This window comes from Ctenocephalides felis, unplaced genomic scaffold (assembly GCF_003426905.1).
Source record: "Ctenocephalides felis isolate EL2017-DRISC unplaced genomic scaffold, ASM342690v1 CF-g0.4_SCAFFOLD_01886, whole genome shotgun sequence".
Lineage (NCBI taxonomy): Eukaryota > Metazoa > Arthropoda > Insecta > Siphonaptera > Pulicidae > Ctenocephalides > Ctenocephalides felis.
In genome coordinates, this window is record NW_020538040.1 from 153,787,843 (window position 1) to 153,812,641 (window position 24,799).

Consider the following 24,799-nt stretch of genomic DNA (forward strand, 5'->3'; position numbering starts at 1 on the left):
TTTATTTCATTTTTTACGCAAAATTTAATACAAATTCTTTGACTTTTCAATTCTTCCATTGTAAAAATCGCCGAGCTCAGAAAAACACGTCGAACCTTAGCGACTACCACAGACAAAGTAAACAGTGAATATAGCTGAAAATTTCATCATACTTTAGGGGCATGTATACCAACACAATAAAAAAAAATTTGACAATCAGACACTCCAGACCCGCGAAATTTAATTATTAGTAATTCCGGGTACTTTTTGAACACACCTCGTACTCTTCATATAGAAGTAGAGGATATCGTGTATTGACGAATATTTTCCTTATGCGTATAAAACAGTAATTTGCTATTTAAATTGAAATTTTTGAGAGAAACAAAATATATTCTGAAGTGTCGCAAACAAATATTATAAGGCTATAATAGTATAAAATAAGTAGTTGTAAATAGCATTTTACCTCAAGGCCACTTGTATTGACTTCCCATAATGTGCAAATAATATAATTAATCAATAAGAAATAAGAATAACGTGTTCGACAGTTTATTTTGAATATAGATTTCGCTTTCCGCCGAAAACAATTCTTAATTTCTTAGTTTACGTGTATAATATTTTATTGAGGGACCGATTCTGCTGCATAACCGAAAAAAAATATGTCAAGGTCATTTTATGAAGAACTTTCCATACTAATATTGGCAAAAGTCATTTGATTGGTGTTCGGTCAGGCGAATTTCTCAGGTTTTCTGACATAACCTAAAAGCCGCACAAATGTCAAAAAAAACGATGTTAGATAACAGTGTGTTTCTGATACCACTATATAACATACGAGTGACGTTGCAGTTTATGTGTAAAACGCCTGAATGAACAGCAAATACATGACATTTTGACAGTATTCATTAGCATAATGTATGGAAGTCGGAGCATAACATGACTTTGTCGTAACATTTTTGTGTTATCTGTTTTCAGTTTAATGCATATGTAATATTTACTTAGGTTAACAAAAAAGTGAAGTGAAGTAATAAAATTTTTCAATTTCACAAATTAATCCAATCTTTTTTATCCGATATCTTACCAGCATAACTTACTCTATAATTGCCGATTTTATTCGTCATAAGAAGCTCGATTTGTAAAACAAAAAACTAAAAGCACTACTCGTTGAGAGCGCCACAGCTGAGTGCTTGAATTGGTAACTAACAATAAGAGAAAATAAATGTTTTTATAGAAGCAATTTTATTTTCAAAATTATACAATAAATTTTTGAGTAAACAAAATTTTCATTAATGCATGCAATTTCATAAACAATGATAATAACAACAATTCAATAGTTGTGATATATATATAATCCATTAAGTATATTTTTTATTACTTTTAACTAAGTACCCATATAGAAATTATTTAATTATTTGGTTAGTTGTTAGTATGAGTTTTATAAGATTCAATCAAATTATAGTAGTCTGGCCAAATTGGGGTAACAGGCAAAGACTCGTTTTCGAAATCATCGGACTCATTCAGTTGTATGACAGAATCATCAACCGGAGACACATTCAATTGTCTGCTGGACCCAGCAGGGCGTGGAGGAATCGGAATCGGTTTAGCCAAAACTCGTCCACTATTAGTCTTCGGCACATCTTCTTCATTGTTTTCAGCCACAGCAGGAGCTGGATTCAGTTCATTCTCGAAAGTTATAGTATCGGTTCCAGAAACACATCTAACAGAGCCAGAAGATCTCGAGCCTATCTCCTGAAGCAAGCTTTCTCGAGATCCGCTAGTCTCGGAATCACAACATCCAGATCCACATGAAGATTGGGCACCATGGCAGAAATCATTAATGCAGATTGACCGATGACAATTTGGGCTGCTTGTTGCATCCAGGTCTTCCATTGAGCCGAATACCGAGACATGTGCAGAGGACCCATCAAGAATTGAATCTAAAGTGCGAGCTGAAGCGCATAGAGGACAAGTCCTATTATTGACGACTATGTTGGGAGAATGGCGTCTTGGAAGTCGAGCGGCTTCGACGTTGGGATCACATTCGAAATAGTCGGCAGCGGGTATTCCATCTACAGACACAAATTCAAAAAAATTAGGACAAATATGACTAAAGAAGTAAAGAAATATATATATATATATATATATATATATATATATAAATATTAGGGTGGTCCTTAATATGGACATTTTTGAATTTCCTTGCTCCCAACGGCTCAAATGGTTTCAAATTGCTAAAAAACAATTCTCTGAAAGTTTTAGCTCTTAATATTAACTTTTAGATAGTGCGCAATTCAGCAATGCCGCAAAAGGTTGCATTTGTTTGTAAAATTATTTATTAAAATGTCACTAGAACAAATTAAAAAAAATTTATACCTGCAATAAAGAAATTCCGAATAGCATCTAAAACATTCACCGCGAATTTTTTCAAAGCTTTTTTCATAGCTGAAAAACGTTCACAAATGGTCTTCCTACTGGGGCTCTTTTCGATTGGCGATGCTGGGCGACTGAATACTGGCATCTTCTTGAAAGAGTGAATAATAAAAATTATATGAAATTATTAATGATCATATATGCAAATATATATATGTTGCATTTGGTACTTAACTAATTCATCAGTACATATCATATTAAGAATAATTTCCAATCATATATTGATTGAGTATATTGATTGAGCTTGCTATTGTGAATATTTAATTTAATACAGATTTTTTTTATTTTTTTTAATTTGAATTTGATATAGCTAAAAATGGAATATATTATCTTATTTCCACATATAAAATATAAATAATTAATAAAAATTATATTTATTCAAATTCACTAAAACAATAAGTTACAACACTTGTGGTATGAATGCATGTGTGTATGAATGTATATATATATATATATATATATATATATATATATAATATTTTAAACATAAAAATTATAAATGTTAATTTTGATATTTGTCCATCGACCTAACCTTAAATTAAACATTAAAAACTTAATATATTTATATTTATCTCACTTGTAATCTGATTTATGGTTTCAGACCTCAAGTCGTTGCAGCTTTTAAACTTCTTAAAAACAGTTACTGAAACAAGAATAAATTACTAATTATTTCTTAAAAAAATAACTTTTCTAAATCCCAATTAAATATAAATTTTGCGATAGTCTTTTGTTTCGTGCTACCCAATCTGTAAAATATATATGTATTTAGTGTACCGAAAATTTGTGGCCGTTTTTAGTACAAGTTTTACGTGAAGAAAAAATTTTGTTTGAATTTTGAATGTATTCATGGAGCAATTTCAAGTAAATCCAGTTGATACACGACATTTTAACCGTTGGGCTCATTTACGCCAATATGTTTTACAAGTATCAATTGAGAAAAAGTGTTATGGTGCAAATAAAAACTAATTCAAAATTTTTGAAGACATTTTGACAAGTTTGTAGTAGGCTATATTATATAAGTTTTTCTGATATATTCGTACTATAATTTGGGCAAATAAAATTTTCACTTTCAAATAAAAATAATCGAGACAATTTTGGATGTCTATCTAACATACATATAATATATGTAATAGTGTAAATAAAACTAATTTGTTTGAAATTTTGTTTTGTGGTTACGTATTTTTTATTTAAGTGTTGGGCGTCAACTGTAATCAGTAGCTACCTACGTACGTACACATGCTTCGGCATAGATTCTCATTAGAAGCCTAAGCTCTAGACGAAATTACAAACATTGATAATTTTTTATATTTTTACCGCTTATCGTACGCCTATAATATTTTATTATGTTATTTCAGAGTACAAAAGCTATTGTTTAAAATTATTTTTTCAAATTATAGTTTCAAGAAAACTATTCTAACTACAATTTTATGATTGGATATGTTTATTCTAAATAAGTTTGTTTATTAGAGAATCGAATAATAAAGCTATTAAGTTAGGCAGATAAGCCTTAATCAGTAATAAATTAGTTATAAGTTTAGTTGACAGTTAGTAAAAATGCATTTTCTAATGTTTCTAATAAATGTGCAAAAATTATGTACATGTTAATGAACAAATTTGGAATTTGATTTTTATATATTTTTTAATAATAAGTATATAATATTTTTAATCTATTTATAATTTATCTATAACAAAAAATAAAAAAGCAAAATATAAAGTCGATCAAAAGATTTTTTTAAAAAAAAAACAGCAAATGGACGATCCATATTAGGATGCCGAAACAAAAATTCCCTTCTAAAATTTTAAGATAAAATTGCTAAATATTTTTCTAAGTTTTTCTATTTATTTTATATTAATTCATTATTTCTAAAAAATTCTTTAAAATTTCAAAAATAATTTGCTCTAGAATTTTCAATTAGGAACGATAACCAACAACAGGTATTTATAAACTCAAAAAAAATGTGAAATTCAATACTTCGATCAGTTCAATGCTCGAAAATGCAATTAATATTTTTATTAATATTATTTAAAATATTATGTTACTCACAAGCACACCTTCAAATTTATTTGCACTAAATGTTCTTCAACAAAATTATTTAACTCTTAACGATAGGAGATTAATTTTAATTATGAGCAAAAGCTGATTGACGGCGGTTAATATACCTGTGCGGTTTCGAATGCAGTGCTAGTAAATTTCTGGTGCAGATCATACAAGGGTCATATGGATTTATCAAATTTAATTTAGTTAATTAATTTAGTTGAGAATTATATTACTTTTAAATACAAAAATATAATTTTTTTTGAAGTACAGTAGAACCCCGATAAGACTTTGAATTATAATGACGAATATGCTCAAAATGATTTCTTGCATAATACACCACTTTATGCCGACTTTGCACTTTGAAATATGTTGTCACAATAACACAATTTCTCGCATAAGACGTTTTTTTGGTCCCTGAAATCTTCTTAAATTTTGTTATTGATTTACGTTTTGTAACAAACGGGTCATTTCTGCTGTAAAATTTTTATGGCAAAGCTGCGTTTTTTTATATAAAATGGTACTAAAAACTGTCATGTGGTTGCTGTGCAGTCTCAGGCGTTTTAGATATAAAACCTAACCTAGAAAACGCACAAACTTCAGAAAAAGAATCTTATCATAAGTGCATTTTTCTGATGTGTCATAATAACATAGGGGGAAGTCCCTCAGTGGCGGAACCTAAGGTTATTTATAAATAAATCACAAAATATTTCACGAAATGTTTATTAGTTTATGATTTATTTTAGATAACAAAGTTAGAAATCAAACTAAATTAACAAAACCGCTATCATTGCTAGAAAATATTTAATACTATCAATCAAACTTTGGTATCAAAAAATATGATTTTAAACATGGATTGCATATGTAGCCATCTCCACACTCTAGAATATCTACACATGTGTCTTTGACGAATAATCTTAGATATTGCAAAAAGAAGTCACTATTTATGTACCCTTCTGGCTGGGCCATACCGATCAGCTGGTGCATTCACCATGAGCTTTTTATTCTTCGACTAGGAAATACTAAAAATGGGGGTATGTAGTGACCGTTAGCACTCATACAGAACAAAATTAAATATTTAGAATAAATTACGTATATTCTGACAAGAAATATGTTTACTGTCCGGTACTACGGGAAGACTTAGTGTCCGGTGTTAAGGGACAGACATTTTCGTTCATTTGGTGGCACCTACAAAAATTGGTTAAAAGATCTAATAATATTCTACCATTTTATGGATAACAATCAAGTACAACTTTTATCTTTGCATACTACTCAAATGTACATGCTTAAATGTGCTAGAATTACTTCCATTGATATTTAGGTGACGCCGAGATTTTGCGCCTAAAACAAGAAAGGGTTGCTCCCGCCGTGGCCGTGTGCGTCACAGGCGAGGCTTGGCGCGCGATCCTGTACCTGTGTGCCCCCAGTGCCGCTTTCACTTATATTTTAAAATAAAAAAAATTATACTTGCTTAAATAATACGTGCTAAAAGAGTGACCGGTCCTGGGTGCCGTCCGGCGTTACGGGACTTCCCCCTATGAGTGAAGCACAGCAAATAAATAGCATTTTTTAGTTTTTAGTACCATTTTAAATAAAAAAGGCTGCGAAACACAGCCTTATCGAAACATTGTATATTTTACGGCAGAATTGGCCCGTAAATATGTATAATATAAATATTCTTTACATATTTAGTTACTTTACATAACTAGTAATCACAAAAATTGACTTGCTCATAAAAATAAAACATATCAGTCAATTATAAAAAGAAATATAAAATAGATATCTATTGATGAGATGCTATTTAGAGTTTATAAATATTTATGTATTTTAATAAATGTATTTGAATATTAAAAAAAATATCTAAAAACATTTCTGCATATGAAATTAATTCATTTTGAATATTGGAGATTTGGCAATGACTGATAATCGAACCAATACTTATGATCACAAGAACAATGCCTATCAAAGATCCTTAAACTTAACACAGAGATTATTCAATGATTTTAATAAGTCATCTTTCCAACAAAATGATATTTATATGGAAAGCAGAATACTTACAAAATTTTTAAAATTTTATTTTTTAGCTTCTAAATATAAAGATAGATTATTAATAATTCAATGTTAATTAATGTGTGTTTTCTTTGTTACAGGTTAGTGCGTGGTCCACATAAGTTCTGACATTCATCGTTCATGTATTTCGTATGTAAGTCTACACTATTGTTTTTATGTAATTTGTTCCCAAAACATTATCCTGATATATATATATATATATATATATATATATATATATAAGCTACTCATTTTCGTAACGTGAAAACAATTCATAATATCGATTACATCGATCGATTATCTCTTTGAAGAAACTCATTTAGCAATAGGTAGAGTGACACTTATAAGTTTGCGAGTAAAAAGGTCCATTACCATTTTCACAAAAACAAATAAAGTATGTCATTTTCAGCGACACTAATTTAAGGTCACTAATATTAAGGGAATAAGAGCCAAATCAACAAGAATTTTGTTCAGTTCTTAGTTTATTTGGTTTTGAGCACTGGTATTTACTTTGCGATACCGGAATATATTTTTCAAGTATACGTTATTTAATTGTTTTTTTTAAGATGTATTATTGTTTTTAATTTTGATTTAACAGTTAATTTTATAAGACTTCTAGAATAGCTTACTAGGGTATAAAGAACCCCAACATGTAAGAAGAAAGAATTCAATTAATGGTTTTTTCTTAATTCGGATGATATTTTTGTTTGACAAAGTTTCATATATATTTATTTTTTCTTAATGATGAAAAAATTACAGTTAATCACAAAAAAGTTATTTACATTTTTAGTTGTCTTGTTTTTTATTTTCGAAGATTATTATTGAACCATAAAATAATAATAATATTTTAAAGAGTTCGGTTTGACTATTAACTTTATCACCATGCAAAGTTTCATTAAAATTCCGGCCCTGAGGTTCTCCTTGTGAGCTATAAATCTGTTATTTATCATTTGGAAAATGCTTCATGTATTTGTAAATAGATAATAGGTATTACTTTTAACAAATTTGCTATATTTCATCCATACATCTTATGTTCTTCTACATATTAGTGTAGTTTACTTAAAAATATTATACAATAATGTATGTCTAATTTTAATTAAGGGAAAGTCCCGTAACGCCGGACGGCACCAAGCACCGGATAGTTTATTTAACATATATTATTTAAGCGAGTATAAATCATTTTATTTCAAAATACAAGTGAAAGGGGCATGGGGGGCACCCAGTTACAGGATGAGAATTTACGTAATTTATTTCAGTTATTTAATTTTGTTCTGTATGAGTGCTAACAGTCACTACATACCCCCATTCTTCGTATTTCCTAGTTAAGAATGAAAATCTTATGATGAATGCTCCAGCTGAGAGCATCGGTGTGGCCCAGCCAAGAGGGTGAATAAATAGTGATTTTTTTGCAATATCTAAGAATATTCGCCAAAGGCACATGTGCAAATATTCCAAAGTGTGGAGATGGCTACATATGTGATCAATGCAGGTTATTTTGAAATGTCCGGTACTAGGTGCCACTGTTTAAAATCATATTTTTTGATACAGAAGTTTGATTGATAGTATTAATTATGTTTTAGCAAATATTGCGGTTTTGTTAATTTAGTTTGATTTCTAATTTTGTTATCTAACATAATTCATAATTTAATAAATATTTCGTAAAATATTTTTTGATTTATTTATAAATAACCTTAGGTGTCCGCCACTATGGGACTTTCCCTTATTATGAAAATATTTAATGTTTTGAGTATTGTCAGAACAATTAATTTATTTTGAATTATTTTTGGTTAATTAATATATATTCTACAAAGTTTGAGAACTCTATATTTCACTCATACCCGTAATACATGTGGTTTAATTCAACAATTTCCCAGTAAAATCTTTTTCTGTAACTAAAACTGCAATATTAGATTTTACCAGATTATAATTAGAATTTAATATGTTTTAGTACTTTTAATTATTTTTGAATGAGTTTTTTCATGAATTACTTGTATTGCAGGGTATGCGGCATAAAACAAAACATCGGTCTAATATTATTTTATACATGAATTGTTTTATTAAATCTTGTTTATTGAAATTGAGATTTCTAAATATCTTTGTCTATTGATCATGAACAGTACAATGGCCGAATTGTGATAATGGATTAATAGATGACAATACTGGTATATTATCAATCGCTTAGATTTAAGATCATTTATAGCAAATCATAACATTCGATTATGTTCAAATTTTCCTATTGTTCGCTGTGTGAGATATGTTTATGAAAATGTGCGGAGGTATTTTGTTGTTTACTTGCTGATATAATTAGTATCTTCTTCCTACAAACACGTAATTGTTCATTGAACTCTAATTCTTAAATCCTAACCCGGCTAGAGCGACGAGATCTAAATCATGGGTTTGGGTTTGATACCTGCTTCGAGCAATCTGATGTCAAGCAGTAGTGACATTGCATTTTAGCAATTAAGAGTACACCATGTAGGTGTAAGGAAAGATAGCTCTATTTTGATGAACTGTTAACACTTAATGCCAAAGTTATTATATTAAAATTACATTCGTTACTCTTTGAGATTATTTTACCAACTGTCCTTAGGGTCGTAACGTAATTGCAACAAAATCAAAAATATTTTTTTTTCGCATATTTTTACGTTTCAACGGTTTCTGAACATTTTTGCATACTAGAAAAAATGGATGTATATTGGTGTGTATATATATATGTATGATACAAATATATATATGTGCAGATACAAATTTTCTCCAACGATTTTGAGTGCACGGATCAACCGATTCGAATGATTCAAAATACATTCGATTCCTGTGGACGGAAAAACGTGCTGCTCAGATTTTTGGTAAATGCAGGTGCAGCCGTTTTGAAGATATGGAGCAATAAATGCAAAAAAGGGTAGTTCAGTTTTTACAGAATTGAGCGTCCGATTTGAATGAATCAAACAGTTTTGCATTTGTGTTGATAGAATTGGTTAAATTTGGAGAGGCAGGTCTAGCGGTTTCGTAGATTTAGGAGAAAAAAATGCCATATCTCGGTCCAAAATTGTAAATATTAAAAACAATCTAGAATTAAAAAAAATCAAATTTTTCAATACTTCAAAACTTTCAATTATTGTACGAAAAGTTCCATCAATTTGCCTTAAGGCACAATGCTAGGCACCACTAGATAACTGTTTTGAACTAACTTATTGGGTTTACCTTAATGTTTCTTCATTTAAAAAAAGTCCAAATATACAACAATTATTTTGACAAATATTTATGCAAAAGCCGTTTTATATTGTTTTATTGGAATTCTAATTTTATTAGTCTTAGAAGTTGCAGTATCAATTGTAATATTTTCTCTTTAAATAACTCTTCATTTTATAGAAATTTATTAATATCACAAAATCACCCCTTTCTTCCTCGTTGATATATTTATTAAACCTTTTGATTTGTTTACTAATTAAAACAAACCTAATTTGCAGGTAACTTAGGCGAACTTTCTAAATCAATTGTATCACATTTAGTAAAATTCGCCTGAGTTATTTGCAAATTATGATTGACTAATTTTTCATCAACACGTGATTTTTAATTAATTAATTCTAATAAATTTTATTAATTAAAAAAATTCCAATATCAATCATTCAGCTTTATGTATGTGTTGTTTTTAGTAAAAATTTCACCTTTATATTTTTTATCTCTTATCTTCCAACAATGATAAATTTCAATTATTTTCAATCCGGTTCATTTCAAATAACATATTTTTCATAAACATGGGTTAATTAATTTGAGTTTGATCAATATTTTTATCTTCTCCATTATAAAAATGTAAGATACAACGAAAACACGATTTATCGCTTTCCAAAATTAAATGTGAAGTCAATGAAAATATTTGCCAAATGATGATATGATTTATAAAATTATTTTTAAACGGTTGGGCTTTTTAGATATGAAAATGGGTGATGTAGAATTTGTTCTTACTATAATTGAAAATATTTAAGCTTTTGTACAAGGCAGGACATTATTAGGAAATTAGCGAATTTTTCAGAGAATTATATTTGATATTCGATCGGGCGATGCGCAAAGGCATAATTTGATTTTGAACAATTATATTGCTCCGAACCAATTACATCACAAAAAATTCCACATATCACACAATGTTCAGTAGATGTTCACAGCAACTTCATTATTGTAAAAATATAAATTTTTCTCTATTTTCCAACATTTGACACATGGTCCTTTTTGCCCCATAAGCGGCGTAAACAGATCCAATGTGTTATTTTCAATTTTAAAAGGATTTCACGAAGTAAGAGTTATAATATTCAACCAATGCAATATATAAATTTTATGAACACATTTTTTACAAAGAAGTATATAACCTTGATCTGGAATTTTGTCAGTAATATGCATTAGAAGAGTTGGAATAACTATTATTTTAATTGATTTCTCATGACATAGCTTTTTTACATTTTTATTTACTTATTTTTATTGTTTGCGCCATTGCTAGGGTAAAGGTTCAATTGGTTTTTTAACCCAATCCTGTTTGTTTTTGTATTCTATTATAAAGGTTATATAGAAACATTTGTTGAATCTGTATTAAAATTGATACTACATCTTATTAAACAGTTAAATAGCGTACACTTAAAAAATATATTAAGGTCTCGTTAACTAAACGACAGTGCAAACAAATAAAAGAACTAACCACAAAAAAAATACTTTGTTATAGATTTTCAAACATGTCCGTTTACCTCATGATAGCAAAAATGCTCGATTTATGGCAATGGTTGATTGGAGAAGTCCCCTAGTGGCGGACACCTAAGGTTATTTATAAATAAATCCAAAATTTTTTTGCAAAATGTTTATTAAAGTATGATTTATGTAAGAAGTTAAAGTTAGAAATCAAACTAAATTAACAAAATCGCAATCTTTGCTAAAATATAATTAATACTATCAATCAAACCAAAAATATGATATTAAACAGTGGCACCTAATACCGGACACTTCAAAATATGTAATCATCTCCACATTTTGGAATGTTTGCACATGTGTCTTTGACGAATATTCTTAGATATTGCAAAAAAAATCACTAGTTATCCACCCTTTTGGCTGGACCACACCGATGCTCTCAGCTGGAGCATTCATCATAAGATTTTCATTCTTTGACTAGGAAATACGAAGAATGGGGGTATGTAGTGAACGTTAGCACTCATACAGAACAAAATTAAATAATTGGAATAAATTACGTAAATTCGCACAAGTAATATCAATATGTTTACTGTCCGGTACTATGGGACGACTTAGTGTCCCCGGTGCTAAGGGACAGACATTTTTGTTCATTTGGTGGCACCTACTAAAATTAGTTCAAAGATCTAATTATAATCTACCATTTTACGGATAACAATCAAGTACAACTTTTATCTTTGCATGTTACTCAAATGTAAATGCATAAATATGCTAAAATTACTTCCATTGATATTTAGGTGAAGCCGTGATTTTGCGCCTAAATCAGGTAAGGGTTGCTCTCGCCGCGGCAGTGTGCGTCACAGGCGAAACTTGGCGCGTGATCCTGTACCTGTGCCCCCATGCCCCTTGCACTTGTATTTTGAAATGAAAAAAATTATACTCGCTTAAATAATACGTGTTAAATAGAATGTTCGGTGCTTGGTGCCGTCCGGCGTTACGGGACTTGCCCCTACACATATTTTACTCTCTACTTTCAAATATTGCTTTAAAAAATTCTTAACTTACTCAGATATTGGTGGTGATCCTTTCTATCCGCAGACCTTTAAGACCCTGCTATACCATATTTTAAATTGTTATTAAATGCAGTATTTTAAAATGTTAATAGAAATTTGAAGAGCTAAAGATAAAAATGCTGATATACTGAGAGAAACTAATATAAAAACTAGTATTAATTTAATTTTAAACTAATTTCCTGATAGCGACGTTGCTCGATTCAAGGCGACTGTTGATTAGACGTCGTTTTCCCTCTACTTCCAAATATTGTTGTTAAAAATTTCTATTTTTACTTGTTTTTGAGATATCGGTGGTGAACCTTGTTACCTGCCGATCTTTTTAAGCCCCGCTTTACCCTATCTATTTATTAGTAATCATATTCATAAAACATAAGGAAGTAGCAGATATGATTTCTCAAACTCAGATATGATTAATAAATAAAACTTATACTAATATGTACGAGTTTACATGCATATGCATGTGTGGGTATACTTGTGTGTGTTCATAAATGTGAATAAATGTGTGTATATATGTGTATGCTGATAAGTATACATGGTTGCATAATATTAGCTCACATTACATTGTGTTTCAAAAATCCGATTGGTATTATACAAATAAATAAAGCAATAAATAATTAAAAAATAAATTATTTAGCTGAATAAAAAGAAAAAAGCGAAGAAATTACAGTTATCCGGCTTGCTAACAAACTACATGCAAAAGTTTTATATATATACCTGTTAATTATAAATCCACCTCGATATTATGAGTAGAATTGAATTACTTTGCAAGTTTCCGAAATATCAGCATCGAATATTAAACACAAGCCTATTAAATATTAAAATACAAATTTTCTGATTTATTATAATTACTAATTTAATATTTGACCAAAATACTATTTGTTGATCTCTAAATTTAAAAATGAAAACAATTGAACTAATTGTCAATGACACCTGTTATATAAGATAAAAGAAATTTTTCCTGTCAGTAAACATTTATATAGTTGATTTAAGGGATGTAAAAGCTTTCTAGTTTTGTAAAAAAGATTTATGAAAATTCTATAAAAGGGATATTGAAGATTTCTAGTTCTGTAAAAAAACTAATCAATTGGTTAGATAATTCGCTTAGTTTAGATATTTGCCTTTTTTCAAAACACCTGGCGCCACCTTCAAATTATAACATTCGATTATGTTCAAATTTTCCTATTGTTCGATGTGTGTAATATGTTTATGAAAAAAGTGCGTAGGTATTTTGTTGGCTATTTGCTTATATAATTAGTATCGTCTTCCTACAAACACGTAATTGTTCATTGAACTTTAATTCTTAAATCTTAACCCGGCTAGAGCGACGAGATCTAAATCAGATGCCCTGGGTTTGATACCTGTTTCGAGCAACCTGATGTCAAGCAGTAGTGACATTGCATTTGAGCAAATAAGAGTACACCAAGTAGGTGTAAGTAAAGATTGCTCAATTTTTATGAACAGTTGACACTTAATGTCAATGTTAATAATTTTAAAAGTACATGCGTTAGTCTTTGAGATTATTTTACCAACTGTCCTTAGAGTAAGTTAAAGTAATTGCAAAAAAATCAAAAATATTTTTTTGCATATCTTTACGTTTTTTACGTTTGTATTATATAAATAAATAAAGCAATAAATAATTAAAAACGAAATGTTTAGCTGAATAAAAAGAAAAAAAGTGAAGTAAATACACTTATGCGGCTTGCTAATAAACTACCTGCCAAAGTTTTATATATACCTGCTAATTATAAATCCACCTCGATATTATGAGTAGAATTGAATTTTCTTCGCAATTTTCCGCAAAATCAGCATCGAATATTAAGCACAAGGATATTAAATATTAAAACACAAATTTTCTGATTTATTCTAATTACTAATTTAATATTTGACCAAAATACTATTTATTGATATCTAAATTTAAGAATAAAAACAATTGAACTAATTGTCAATGACACCTGTTCATTAAGATGAAAGACATTTTTCCTGTCAGAAAATATTTTAATAGTTGATTTAGGGGATGTAAAAGCTTCATAGTTTTACAAAAAAAATTATGAAAATTCTATAAAAGGGATATAAAAGCTTTCTACTTAAATCAGAGGGTTAAATAATTCGCTTAGTATAGATATTTACCTTTTTTCAAAACACCTGGCGCCATCTTCAACGACGAAGCAAAACTGAACCACACTGTTCAGATAATTCTTTTCCCATTTGTAATTTCTATATTTTACTTAAATTCAATTAATAAATTTCATTATTACATTCTATTTATATTTGCAAGTTAAATTTTGACATAGTTCAATTCACGTCGTTTCTAGTTATAATTAATTCATGGTGGGAAAGTCGAATCTGAACTTAAAATTTATCTGAAATTTTCTACATTTTATATAAATATTCTCTATAGCATAAGTATTAATAAAATACTTCGTTGTAATGAAGATTCAACAATTAAGTTAAATTAAATATTATACTAATTTCAAACTATGCTTTTGGACTATAACTTAATTGAATGCTATTTTATACTTGTTTATCTATGATGCTATATAAATTCATGATTAATTTTTTTGTTTGAAGACACCATCTACGATAGAAACTAGTAATAGTAAGTTTTATTCTATATTTACACCTTTTTAATTAAAGTTTTATGATTCACCGATATGATGGCCAATTCTCAATATATTATATTTGCTATCAATTTGTTATTAAATACATAGTAATTTTTGTAGAAAATACTACAAAATTTAAAGTAAGCCATTCAAGTTATATCTACTATTTTGTAAAAATAGTAGATTCAGTTTTCAATACAAATTTATTTTGTACAGGATTTATTAAACAATTCTAATACTACGATGGAAACTAATAATATAAAGTTTTATTCTATATACACCTTCTCAATTAAAGTTTTATGATTCACCGATATGATGGCCAATTCTAAATGTATTTGCTATCAATTTGTTATTAAATACATAGTAATTTTTTTAGAAAATACTATAAAATTTGAAGTAAGCCATTCTAGTTATATCTACTATTTTGTAAAAATGTCTATTTTTGAATACAAATTTCTTTTATACAGGATTTATAAAAAAAATTCAAAGCACTTCAAAAAATTCTGTTATTTGAATGAATGGCAATTGCCATTAGATTCTCTGTGAAATAGTCCGTGTTATTTGCTATATATCTTTAATAACAGCAATTTTTTTCAATAGTTTAGTTTATTATATTTATGTTATTTATATATTTATTATATTTAGTTTATTATATTTATGATCCAGTTGAACTTAGTAAATAAAACAATATTGGATTGCTTTAAACAATGAGTCATTCAATATATTTTCGATAATTTCAATTTTACATGGAATGAAGAGTACATACTTATATTTAGTTCCTTCTATATGATTTTTGCTAAACATATAACTTATGTTATTATTATTTTTTTGTTCTTACCATAATAAATTCTTAGCGTAGTTTGTAAATTTTTAATACACATTCATATTAAATACAGAGTCAAATTTACATTAAATTTACAGTTTGGAAATTTACATTTCGTGTACACACACATATATTTATATATTTATAAAACTATTTTTGTAAAATGCATAAACGATATAATCAGTGGATGTGCCGTGTTGATTATTGTGAATACAAAAATTGCATGTGATCATCTAAGAATTTTGAATTACGATAAGGAATATGCATGAAATAGATATTGGTTAATTTGAATTCGACATGTTTTTTGTTCAGTAGTCTGATTTAAATTTTTCTTTACAATAATGTACCTGGGTTCTTTATCGTTCTCAAAGAATTAAATATTACTATAAGAGACAAAATCTCCGATAAAATAGATCGTAACATAGCGTTGTTATGGCAAAGCTATGTTACGCTCTTTTCTCCATATAAATGGTAGTAAAAACTGTCAAAATCTATGCGATCAATCGTTTTACACATTATGAATGTTGATTATAAAAACGCTCAAAATTTTACTTTTTCCTTCACTTTTATTTAATTATTTAGGTACAAAAAATCTAAACATTTAAACAATAAAGTTACATCTATAAATAATTACGTTATAAAAATATTTCTACATATTATTTTAGTTTCTATAATCAAAAATGCATATTCCCTATTGTTTAAGCAATAACCTGATAATTATTCTACTTTGCACGCTTGAAGGAAGCGTTGTGCGAAGTTCTTAGTGATCTGTGAACTTAAGTGCTATACATGTAACAAATTTATTTCGAATCGATTGCACGCCGATTTAAGTCATTTTTTTTATAGAAGTACAACTCTCATTTGATGACAATAATTGCTGAATTGGCAAATAATTATATTCTATAAACTATTTATTTAAAATTAATTATTTACATAATATATATTACACAGTCATATTTAAGAAATAAAATCACGCAACGTCATTTATATGTCTAAACATAAACAAAAACTATATAATTTTAATAATAGTTACACACAGATTTTATATAAGATTTACTTGTAAAATATGTCTATTTCACAATGTGCAATGTGCCCGGTAAGGAACATTAAATTTTCATAGAAACACTTTGTCAAAAATCCCTGTTTGTTTCCGAATTTGTTTTTCGGGGTAATTAATTTACTTAACAACAGAAATACCACAAATTAAAATCAAACTTTCATACATGTACATACTACTCACTAATAATAATTCTATTTATAAATAGTTAAACTCAACAGAATATGATATCAATTAATATCTCAATAAATTGTCCATTTAGATTTATCGCATAATCATAATAGTACGATTTGTTTGAGCAGCGAGTGCTCCGCGGCACCCCGTGTACGTCCTCGCTGGCGCTGTTGATGGCCTTAAGAGTGGGTCGCCTGTCGCCCTGTCCCGTCCAACGGCGCCATCGAGATCGTACCGGGCCTTGGGGTTTCCGAATACGAATAACTCATCATTGCGTCCGAATCCGCCTCTGTCCGCTGAACGGCTCGAGTGGCGGGCTCAATGGAGTTATCCGTTATTCGAAAAGTTCCACTGATCCTATGCGGACAGATGCGCGAACTGACTGGGGTGCAGGTCGAATTGATAGGGATGGCCGTACGGGCTCATGTGATATGGGACTATGTTCATGCTGGCCATCTTGTGCTCCTTCTTCCATTTCATCCTGCGATTCTGGAACCAGATCTTGATCTGCCTCTCGGTGAGGCACAGAGCGTGCGCGATTTCGATGCGTCGCCGCCGCGTCAGGTACCTGTTGAAGTGGAACTCTTTCTCCAATTCCAGCGTCTGGTAACGCGTGTAAGATGTGCGCTGCCTCTTCGTCTCGCCGTTAGCGTTCACAGTGCCTGCGGAGGAGAGAACAATCTATTATTAGTTTGCATTTACAATGTTGCATTTGGTTCTGCTATATCAAATCTTAAAGTGAGGCGAATTGTTTATATCCGTATCAGTATCAACATTCAAACAGGCAAAAATCTCCCACACAGTGATTAATAGTTTTTACAACGTCTTTGTATATCATCAATATAATTATGAAACCCGTAATCATAAGAAATATTAACCAGTTAACTGTGACGCTCACATCGAACAGTACGGACAGTTATGTATAGTCCAAATCGAGCATGACGTATATATTCGTCAAACACCAAGTAATTTGGATTTATTTTACAATTATTGCTATTACTAAATTTCACTTCTTTGTTAATATAAGCATGTATTGCATGCGTATTAAGGGGCACAACTAGTGTGAAAATTTCAAAGAATCAAATTTTAAATTTTTCCATATTTCGATAGGTTATACCTTCAAAAATAACATACCAAAATTTTAAATCGATATCTTAAATAGTTTTTGAGTTACAGCCATTTAAATAGTATATATATAGTATATAACGATAATTTTATCTTCAAACACGTTTTTCTCGAAACAGCATTTTCCGAAATTGCTGCAGCGATTACTGAAAAACAAATGATCCGATCACTATCAAATTTTTTTTACATGTTCTATATATAGTTCTCCGTAAAATGAACTATCCACTGGCAAAAATCGAATTTTGCCAGTCCAAAAACGACCAAAATTTTGGGTAAAATTCGACTTTTTTTTAAAAAACGCCGTTACTTTGTCAATTTTTTTTATCGTAGTTCATTTTACAGACAATATTATCTAGTTTAATAAGAATTTTTTTTTTAAATTTTGTCCACGTAAAAGGCCGGAATCACTGCAGCAGTGAAGGGTCTTTTTTTGTCGCGCCGTTTGAGATTGACGATAACTTAAAAAATATTTAATTTTTTTCTTCAAAAATTTCACTATGTATTCTTACAACATGTATAAATATATTCCTAAAATTTTGAAATGATTGATAAAGTAGTTTTTTTAATATAAATTCCCAAAAAAACACATTTTTTTAGGCGGTTACACTAGTTGCGCCCGATAAACTCAATAAAGGATATAATTCTGCGAACATGTACTAAGTATAAAAAAGTTAGAATAGTTCTGGATGAAAAACAATGAATAATTTTCAAAATAAAATGTAGAAAATGGTATACAAATAGATAAATTTTGATTCTTATCTATATTATTTTCACATTTCGGGAAGTTTATGCAACTTGCCTTAACGTATAATATCCATAACAATTCCTAATTTTATACAATCATAGCCTCAAAATATTCTAAACGACTTGAAACAACATTTCAGAATATATTTTATTTTTGTCAAAAATTTAATTTAAATAGCCAATGATCAACATTTTAGAAACTTGTCGAATATTCTCCTAAATACACAAAATTATGCCACTTCTTTATGACGTGTATGATTGTTAATCAAAGTTAACTCTTTTAAAAAGCACAGTTAAGAAAAATTTATAAAAAGATTATGATTTCAAAAGCAGATTTTGAATTTTTAAGATTGATAATGACTAACTCGACGACGAATATGATTTTAATTTCACAATATAATTTATTTTCTGACAAATATTGAATTTAATTAGCCAATGGTCAATGTTTTATAAGCATGGCAAAAATAGTCGTAGATACACAAAAATTCTGATACTTCTTTATGACGTGTATTCTTGTCGATCAAAGCTAACTCCTTAAAAAGCACAGTTAAGGAAAATTTATAAAAAAATTATGATTTCAAAAGCAGATTTTGGAATTTTAAGATTGATAATGGCAAACTCGTTGACGAATATGATTCCAATTCTTTTTTCGATGATCACTTTAGATTTTTGACTTTATCTACAAAGAAAATTATAGAATCACTAAAATTAAAAACTTAATATCAAATATCGATTTTTCACAGTTATTCAACGTATCAGTATATATATTTTTTTCAACATTGTTAATTTAAATTGTAAATGGTCTTCGCTTTTTGCGCATGACACATATACTCGTCACAAATATACACAACAAATATACACTTCTTCATGACGAGTATATTCGTCAATCATAGTTAAATGATTAAAAATATAAAAATTACACTAATAAAACATGAGCCACTGGGTTTTCCTTTTAAAATTTAATATGTTATTTATCAAACTAATTACTCAATATCTTTCTATTTAGAGAGATTGTAATTTATAAGAAAAAAAATGAGCTAGTAAAATTACTATGCACAATTTTGCTTTAACATTCAAGGGTCTTTTCAACAATAAAAATGATATTACATTTTTTATGATGCTCAACATGTTTATGAATATGCTAAAATTACCATACCCGCCATATATTTGTTCATATTTATTACAAAAGCAAAGTTTTGTACTATAATTATTATTTGTATCGATAATTTTAAATGAAAATGTATAATAACGAAATTCATGTTCGATTTACATAAACTTACTATTCAAGAAATACTAATTATTGATGCGGCGATGAACGCAGATAAGAAGCATATACATATATGCATGTCGAATAAAAATCGTCATAAAATTAAATTGTAATCACTAGGGAGATGCAAAAAATAATTGCATATAATGCAAAACAATTAAGATATTTAGCAAACTAATATCACAATTAGACAATAACGAATACAATATTTGCATATAAAAACGGTGAAATTCTACGAAACAGCAATTATATTGCTCTAACTCATTATATTTTTATTCTAATTCTACGGAAACATGTGATCGTTATGTTAAATTGTCGGAGTCACGGTTGCGAAGACATCTCGAACGTAAAAGCGACTCAAAGTGAAACAGTTGCATTTGCACGCGAATCTTCCAAATTTCAAAGACGAAAATTAAATTGGGTCGAGCGGGGATTAAAGGTCCGCGAGTAAAAAAGTCCACTACCGATATTTCAAAAACAAGTTAAGATTTTTTTAACTACAATATTTGAAAGTAGAGAATGACAAAATACCAGATCAAGGTTACGTACAGAGTTATGACTATCAAAAATGTACCCTTAAAATTTATATTTTGCATTGGTTGAATAATGTAGCTATTATTTCGTAAAATCTCTTCCAGGCCGTCCCATTTTGCTCAGCGTATGGAGTAAAAAGAACCAGGTGACAAATTTTTGAAAAACGGGCAAATGATTACATTTCTACAATGACCAATTATGTGGGAGTTTTACTTTTACTTACTTTTAACGTAGTCAGATAGTTGTTTGTATGATATGTGTTATTTGTTATGATATAATTGGTTTGGTTTTCAAAATGTAATTGCTCAAAGTCAAGTTAGATCTTCGTGCACAGCCTTGCTCTATTTGAAATAATTTGCGTAAAATTTAAGAAACAATTTGCAACAGAAATGATAAATTATCATGACAAACTATTTCCATTGATTGCCGTAATCATCTCGCGGACTTTAATATCATTCAAAAATGAAATGTGATATAAATAACATGTTAAGATATGCCTTAATTCCCTGAAACATTGTCACATGGTAAAACCATAAAACGCACATGCTGCTATTAGTATTTTATATTTTTTGTAGACCTTCTTGACATCAGCAGATTTATTGTTCCGCTTTTCCATACTTTGTTCTTACCGATTACATTGTAGCTTTAATATCTTAATTATACAAAATAGTAACGCAAACCATTTTTTATAATTATATATATTTCTTATTTTTTAATATTCATTAACGATGTAATTATACCTATAATTAATCTAAGTTCAACGCAGATTATATTGCATTATTCATTCACTTCTATGCACATTCGGCAATTTTTTATTAGGTTTAGATACTTATTACGAAGTTGAATAATGATATATATATATATATATATATATATATATATATATATATATATATATATATATATATACATTTTTATTCTAAATAAAAATTAAATTAGGATTAATAGGGATGTTGATAGTGGATGCTGGATGACAAATAACCCTGATGTACAAGAATGCATGTATGGCTTCAAGTCTGTTTTGATAATATTTGTACTTTTTTTAAAAACGTTTAAATTTCAAAACGGTTTGAATTTGTAAATTTTAATTGAGAACTTTTTAATTTCCTTAATTTTAATAATATTCCTGCATATACAAATTTTTGCAAGAAAAGTATGTACAGAACCGCAGAATGTATTAAAATAGTACCCGATATATAAAGTTTGCGCTCAAGAAATTCTAAACAATGATTTATGAATTTTTTATTGTATTTCGTTTTATGCTTTCAAAATACCAAAAATGTTGACAACCACTGGTTTAATATGTATGTAATATATGCCTATCTTAACTAGTAAAATGTAGTTTTTTTTTTCAATTTTGTAAAATAAACCCATATTTTTCATCCAATATCTTAGTTAGAAATTAAAATTTCTAGTCTTAAAAGATCAAGTATCATTAGATAATTTTGATTAAAATACACGATTAATATATTAAAGGAGAGTGTTAGGGGGAGGGGGACTTGACAAAAAATAACGAAATATTACGTGGGGGATGGAAGAGTATAGTAAAATATCACGTGCATTTATTTTTACCCAAATTCATTAGCAAACTCATTGATAACAGAGAACTATCCAAGAAGATTGAAAAGAAAAGCGCCACTGGATTTAAGCCATCAACTCTCCTGATAAAAAATGGAAATAACTTAATCATTATTTATAGTAAATTATTCAATAAGTAAAAAGTTAAATTATATAATTATCAATAAAATATTGTGAATTTTATATCGAATGGAAAAACAACTACTGAGTTGTTTTTCCAACATGCCCTTGTAGTATACAATGTCCCTTTTCGGCCGACTATTGTAAATTTATCAAATTTATTGAATGTCCTTTACTGGACAGTTGTAAATAAAAAAGATATAATATATATATATATATATATATATATATATATATTACCTGATTTTTTAAAAAAAAACAAACATTTTCAAAAAAATAAAAAACTATTTTTTCTTGTAACTAAAAATACACGTGATGTTCGGTGGGGGATCAGGGTAATTTTGAATTTCACAACGTATCACCAAAGAGAAGGGGGTCCAAAAATCCTTAAAAATTCGATTACATGATTAATAGACGCCCCTCATATGATGAGAAATTAAAGGTCAGTAGACAAAGTAATTCAAGTTTATTTCACGTGTATGTATCAATCTGTGTGCATATATTTGAGAATATTTCAAGTATCCATATTAATGGCACGCACATTAATAACATGAACGGCCGCCTCCGTTCGACTTCATATTTTCATGCGCGCATGTATCTATGACAAAATTCATAATTTGTCAAAATGCTACTTACAGCCGCGCAACACCGATTAATTACGTCCGAAGCGGTTATATAAAGTGTTTGATTAAAGTACCTGCTCTTATGCGACATATCCCGTTGTATGGGATTTGGATGTTTGCCATGGATTCCCGAGTGAAACATTTTATCTACTGAAAGATACACGGCGAGGAGACATCTCACACGCGAAGTCGAATTGGTTCTTGTACCAGTCGCACACTCGCAGTCAATCACCGAATACTTAAGAATAACTTATGCTCTATATATCATTTTTACTAACTATACCCACAACTCATTGGCATCTTTAAAAAATGTTAAATTCTTCGTTCTTGAATTATTTTGTATGTAACTTTAGTAAATCCAACATTATAAAAATTGATCAGTTAAACAAGTGATTCGCAAAGTGGTCGACATTGACCCCCAGAGGTTCAGGACAACATTCACTGGGTTCACATCAGAGAAAAAACGTTGGAGTCCACAAAATAAAAATGGGGGTCCACGGTAGTCGATTACAATATACATTATATTTGTGTACCCATTTTATACTATCTATCATAAAAAGTCACATCACATACAATATTTATAAATTGAACTAAAAATTAATAGAAATCTCTTTTTATAAAAATGTGTAAGACATAGCAATATGGTTGAGCTCGTGATGACCAAATTTACTGACTATTGAAAGGCTTGTCAATGATTTTTGCGCGTTTTGAGAATATTATAATATTTTTGGATACTAAAGAAAAAACACGATGTAATAGTTAAATAAATAATTTTAGAAAGAATATTTTGCGTTTTCACTGTTCTCGTAACAAGAAAAAGATGTAGCCGGGAGATGTAAAATTATAGCTTACAGAATTGTTGCCAAGTGTTAATAATTATTAAAAAAAAATCATTTCAATTACTTATTTTTTTGTTATTATTTTAAATGCAATTAATGAATGTATAAAATTAACATGAAATGTAACTTTAAATATTTATTAATAAATTTGAGTACAGTTTTAAGTTTATAAAAAAATATCAGGTAAATATGGGGGTCCATGGCAAAGCCCATAAGTCAACAACACAAAAAAGTTTGGGAACCTATAATTTAAACCATTCATTAGATTTTTGTATAAGCAAGTGGCAATTATATTTTATGTTGTTTTCAAATCTCTACAAAGGCGAGTCGAGTTTTTAAATCTCTACAAAGGCAAACGAACGAAAAGCTCAATGAAGCATTAATCAGAACCCAAAATTTTGACATTTTTGATTAAATTGGACCTTATTCCAAAAATTATAAATTTTTCTTTCAAAGTATATTAGATAGATGCACTTTGTTTCTTTGTGTAGAGTATATAGTTATAGAAGAGTATATCTATAAATACAATTACCCATGTTGATTCAAAAAACACAATATTTTGTTGGCTACAATCGAAATACGTGGTACTTGGAAAAGGAACATTTTGCAACACCTGCAAACAAATATGCAAAAAACCGAATTTCTTTGGACGCCGTATTTTTGTGCTGAGGGCTCTTATAGAGCAATTTCAAATAGAGCAATTTCAAAGTATCAATTAAAATAGTGCAAAAATAGTAGTAAAAGAAGTATCAGCAATTTTTTAATATATATGACGAAACCGTGGCAGTTATCACTTGGTAGACATTTTTAGTCAATTTATATGATTTAACTATCTAAAATGTATACATATATCCTGTTGTTTTTTTCCTATATTTTATAAAATATAATAATTTTTTCAATGTGATATTTTTTAAATGCCATGACTCAATTTAATTACTAATTTCTGTCCAATTTATAAGTATCCAGCATATTTCCTGAATTTTTATTAAATGATTTAAGTAAAATAAAATTTTCTATTGCTCGTGTGTGTTCTAAGAAAAGGCATTTGTTTGTAAGCGTGATCAGCTGTAACGCGTCCACAACTTGTCAC

At 28.8% G+C, this 24,799-nt stretch overlaps 1 protein-coding gene across 1 annotated transcript in view; it reads right to left on the minus strand.

The window, feature by feature from the left end:
* Positions 1-17,236: 17,236 nt before the first annotated feature.
* Positions 17,237-24,799, minus strand: part of LOC113376086 (homeobox protein H55) — a 23,044-nt gene continuing 15,481 nt past the window's right edge. The window contains exon 2 of the mRNA XM_026616012.1: positions 17,237-17,541. Within this exon, the coding sequence (XP_026471797.1) occupies positions 17,237-17,541 (305 nt within the window). The remainder of the gene's footprint in view (positions 17,542-24,799) is intronic.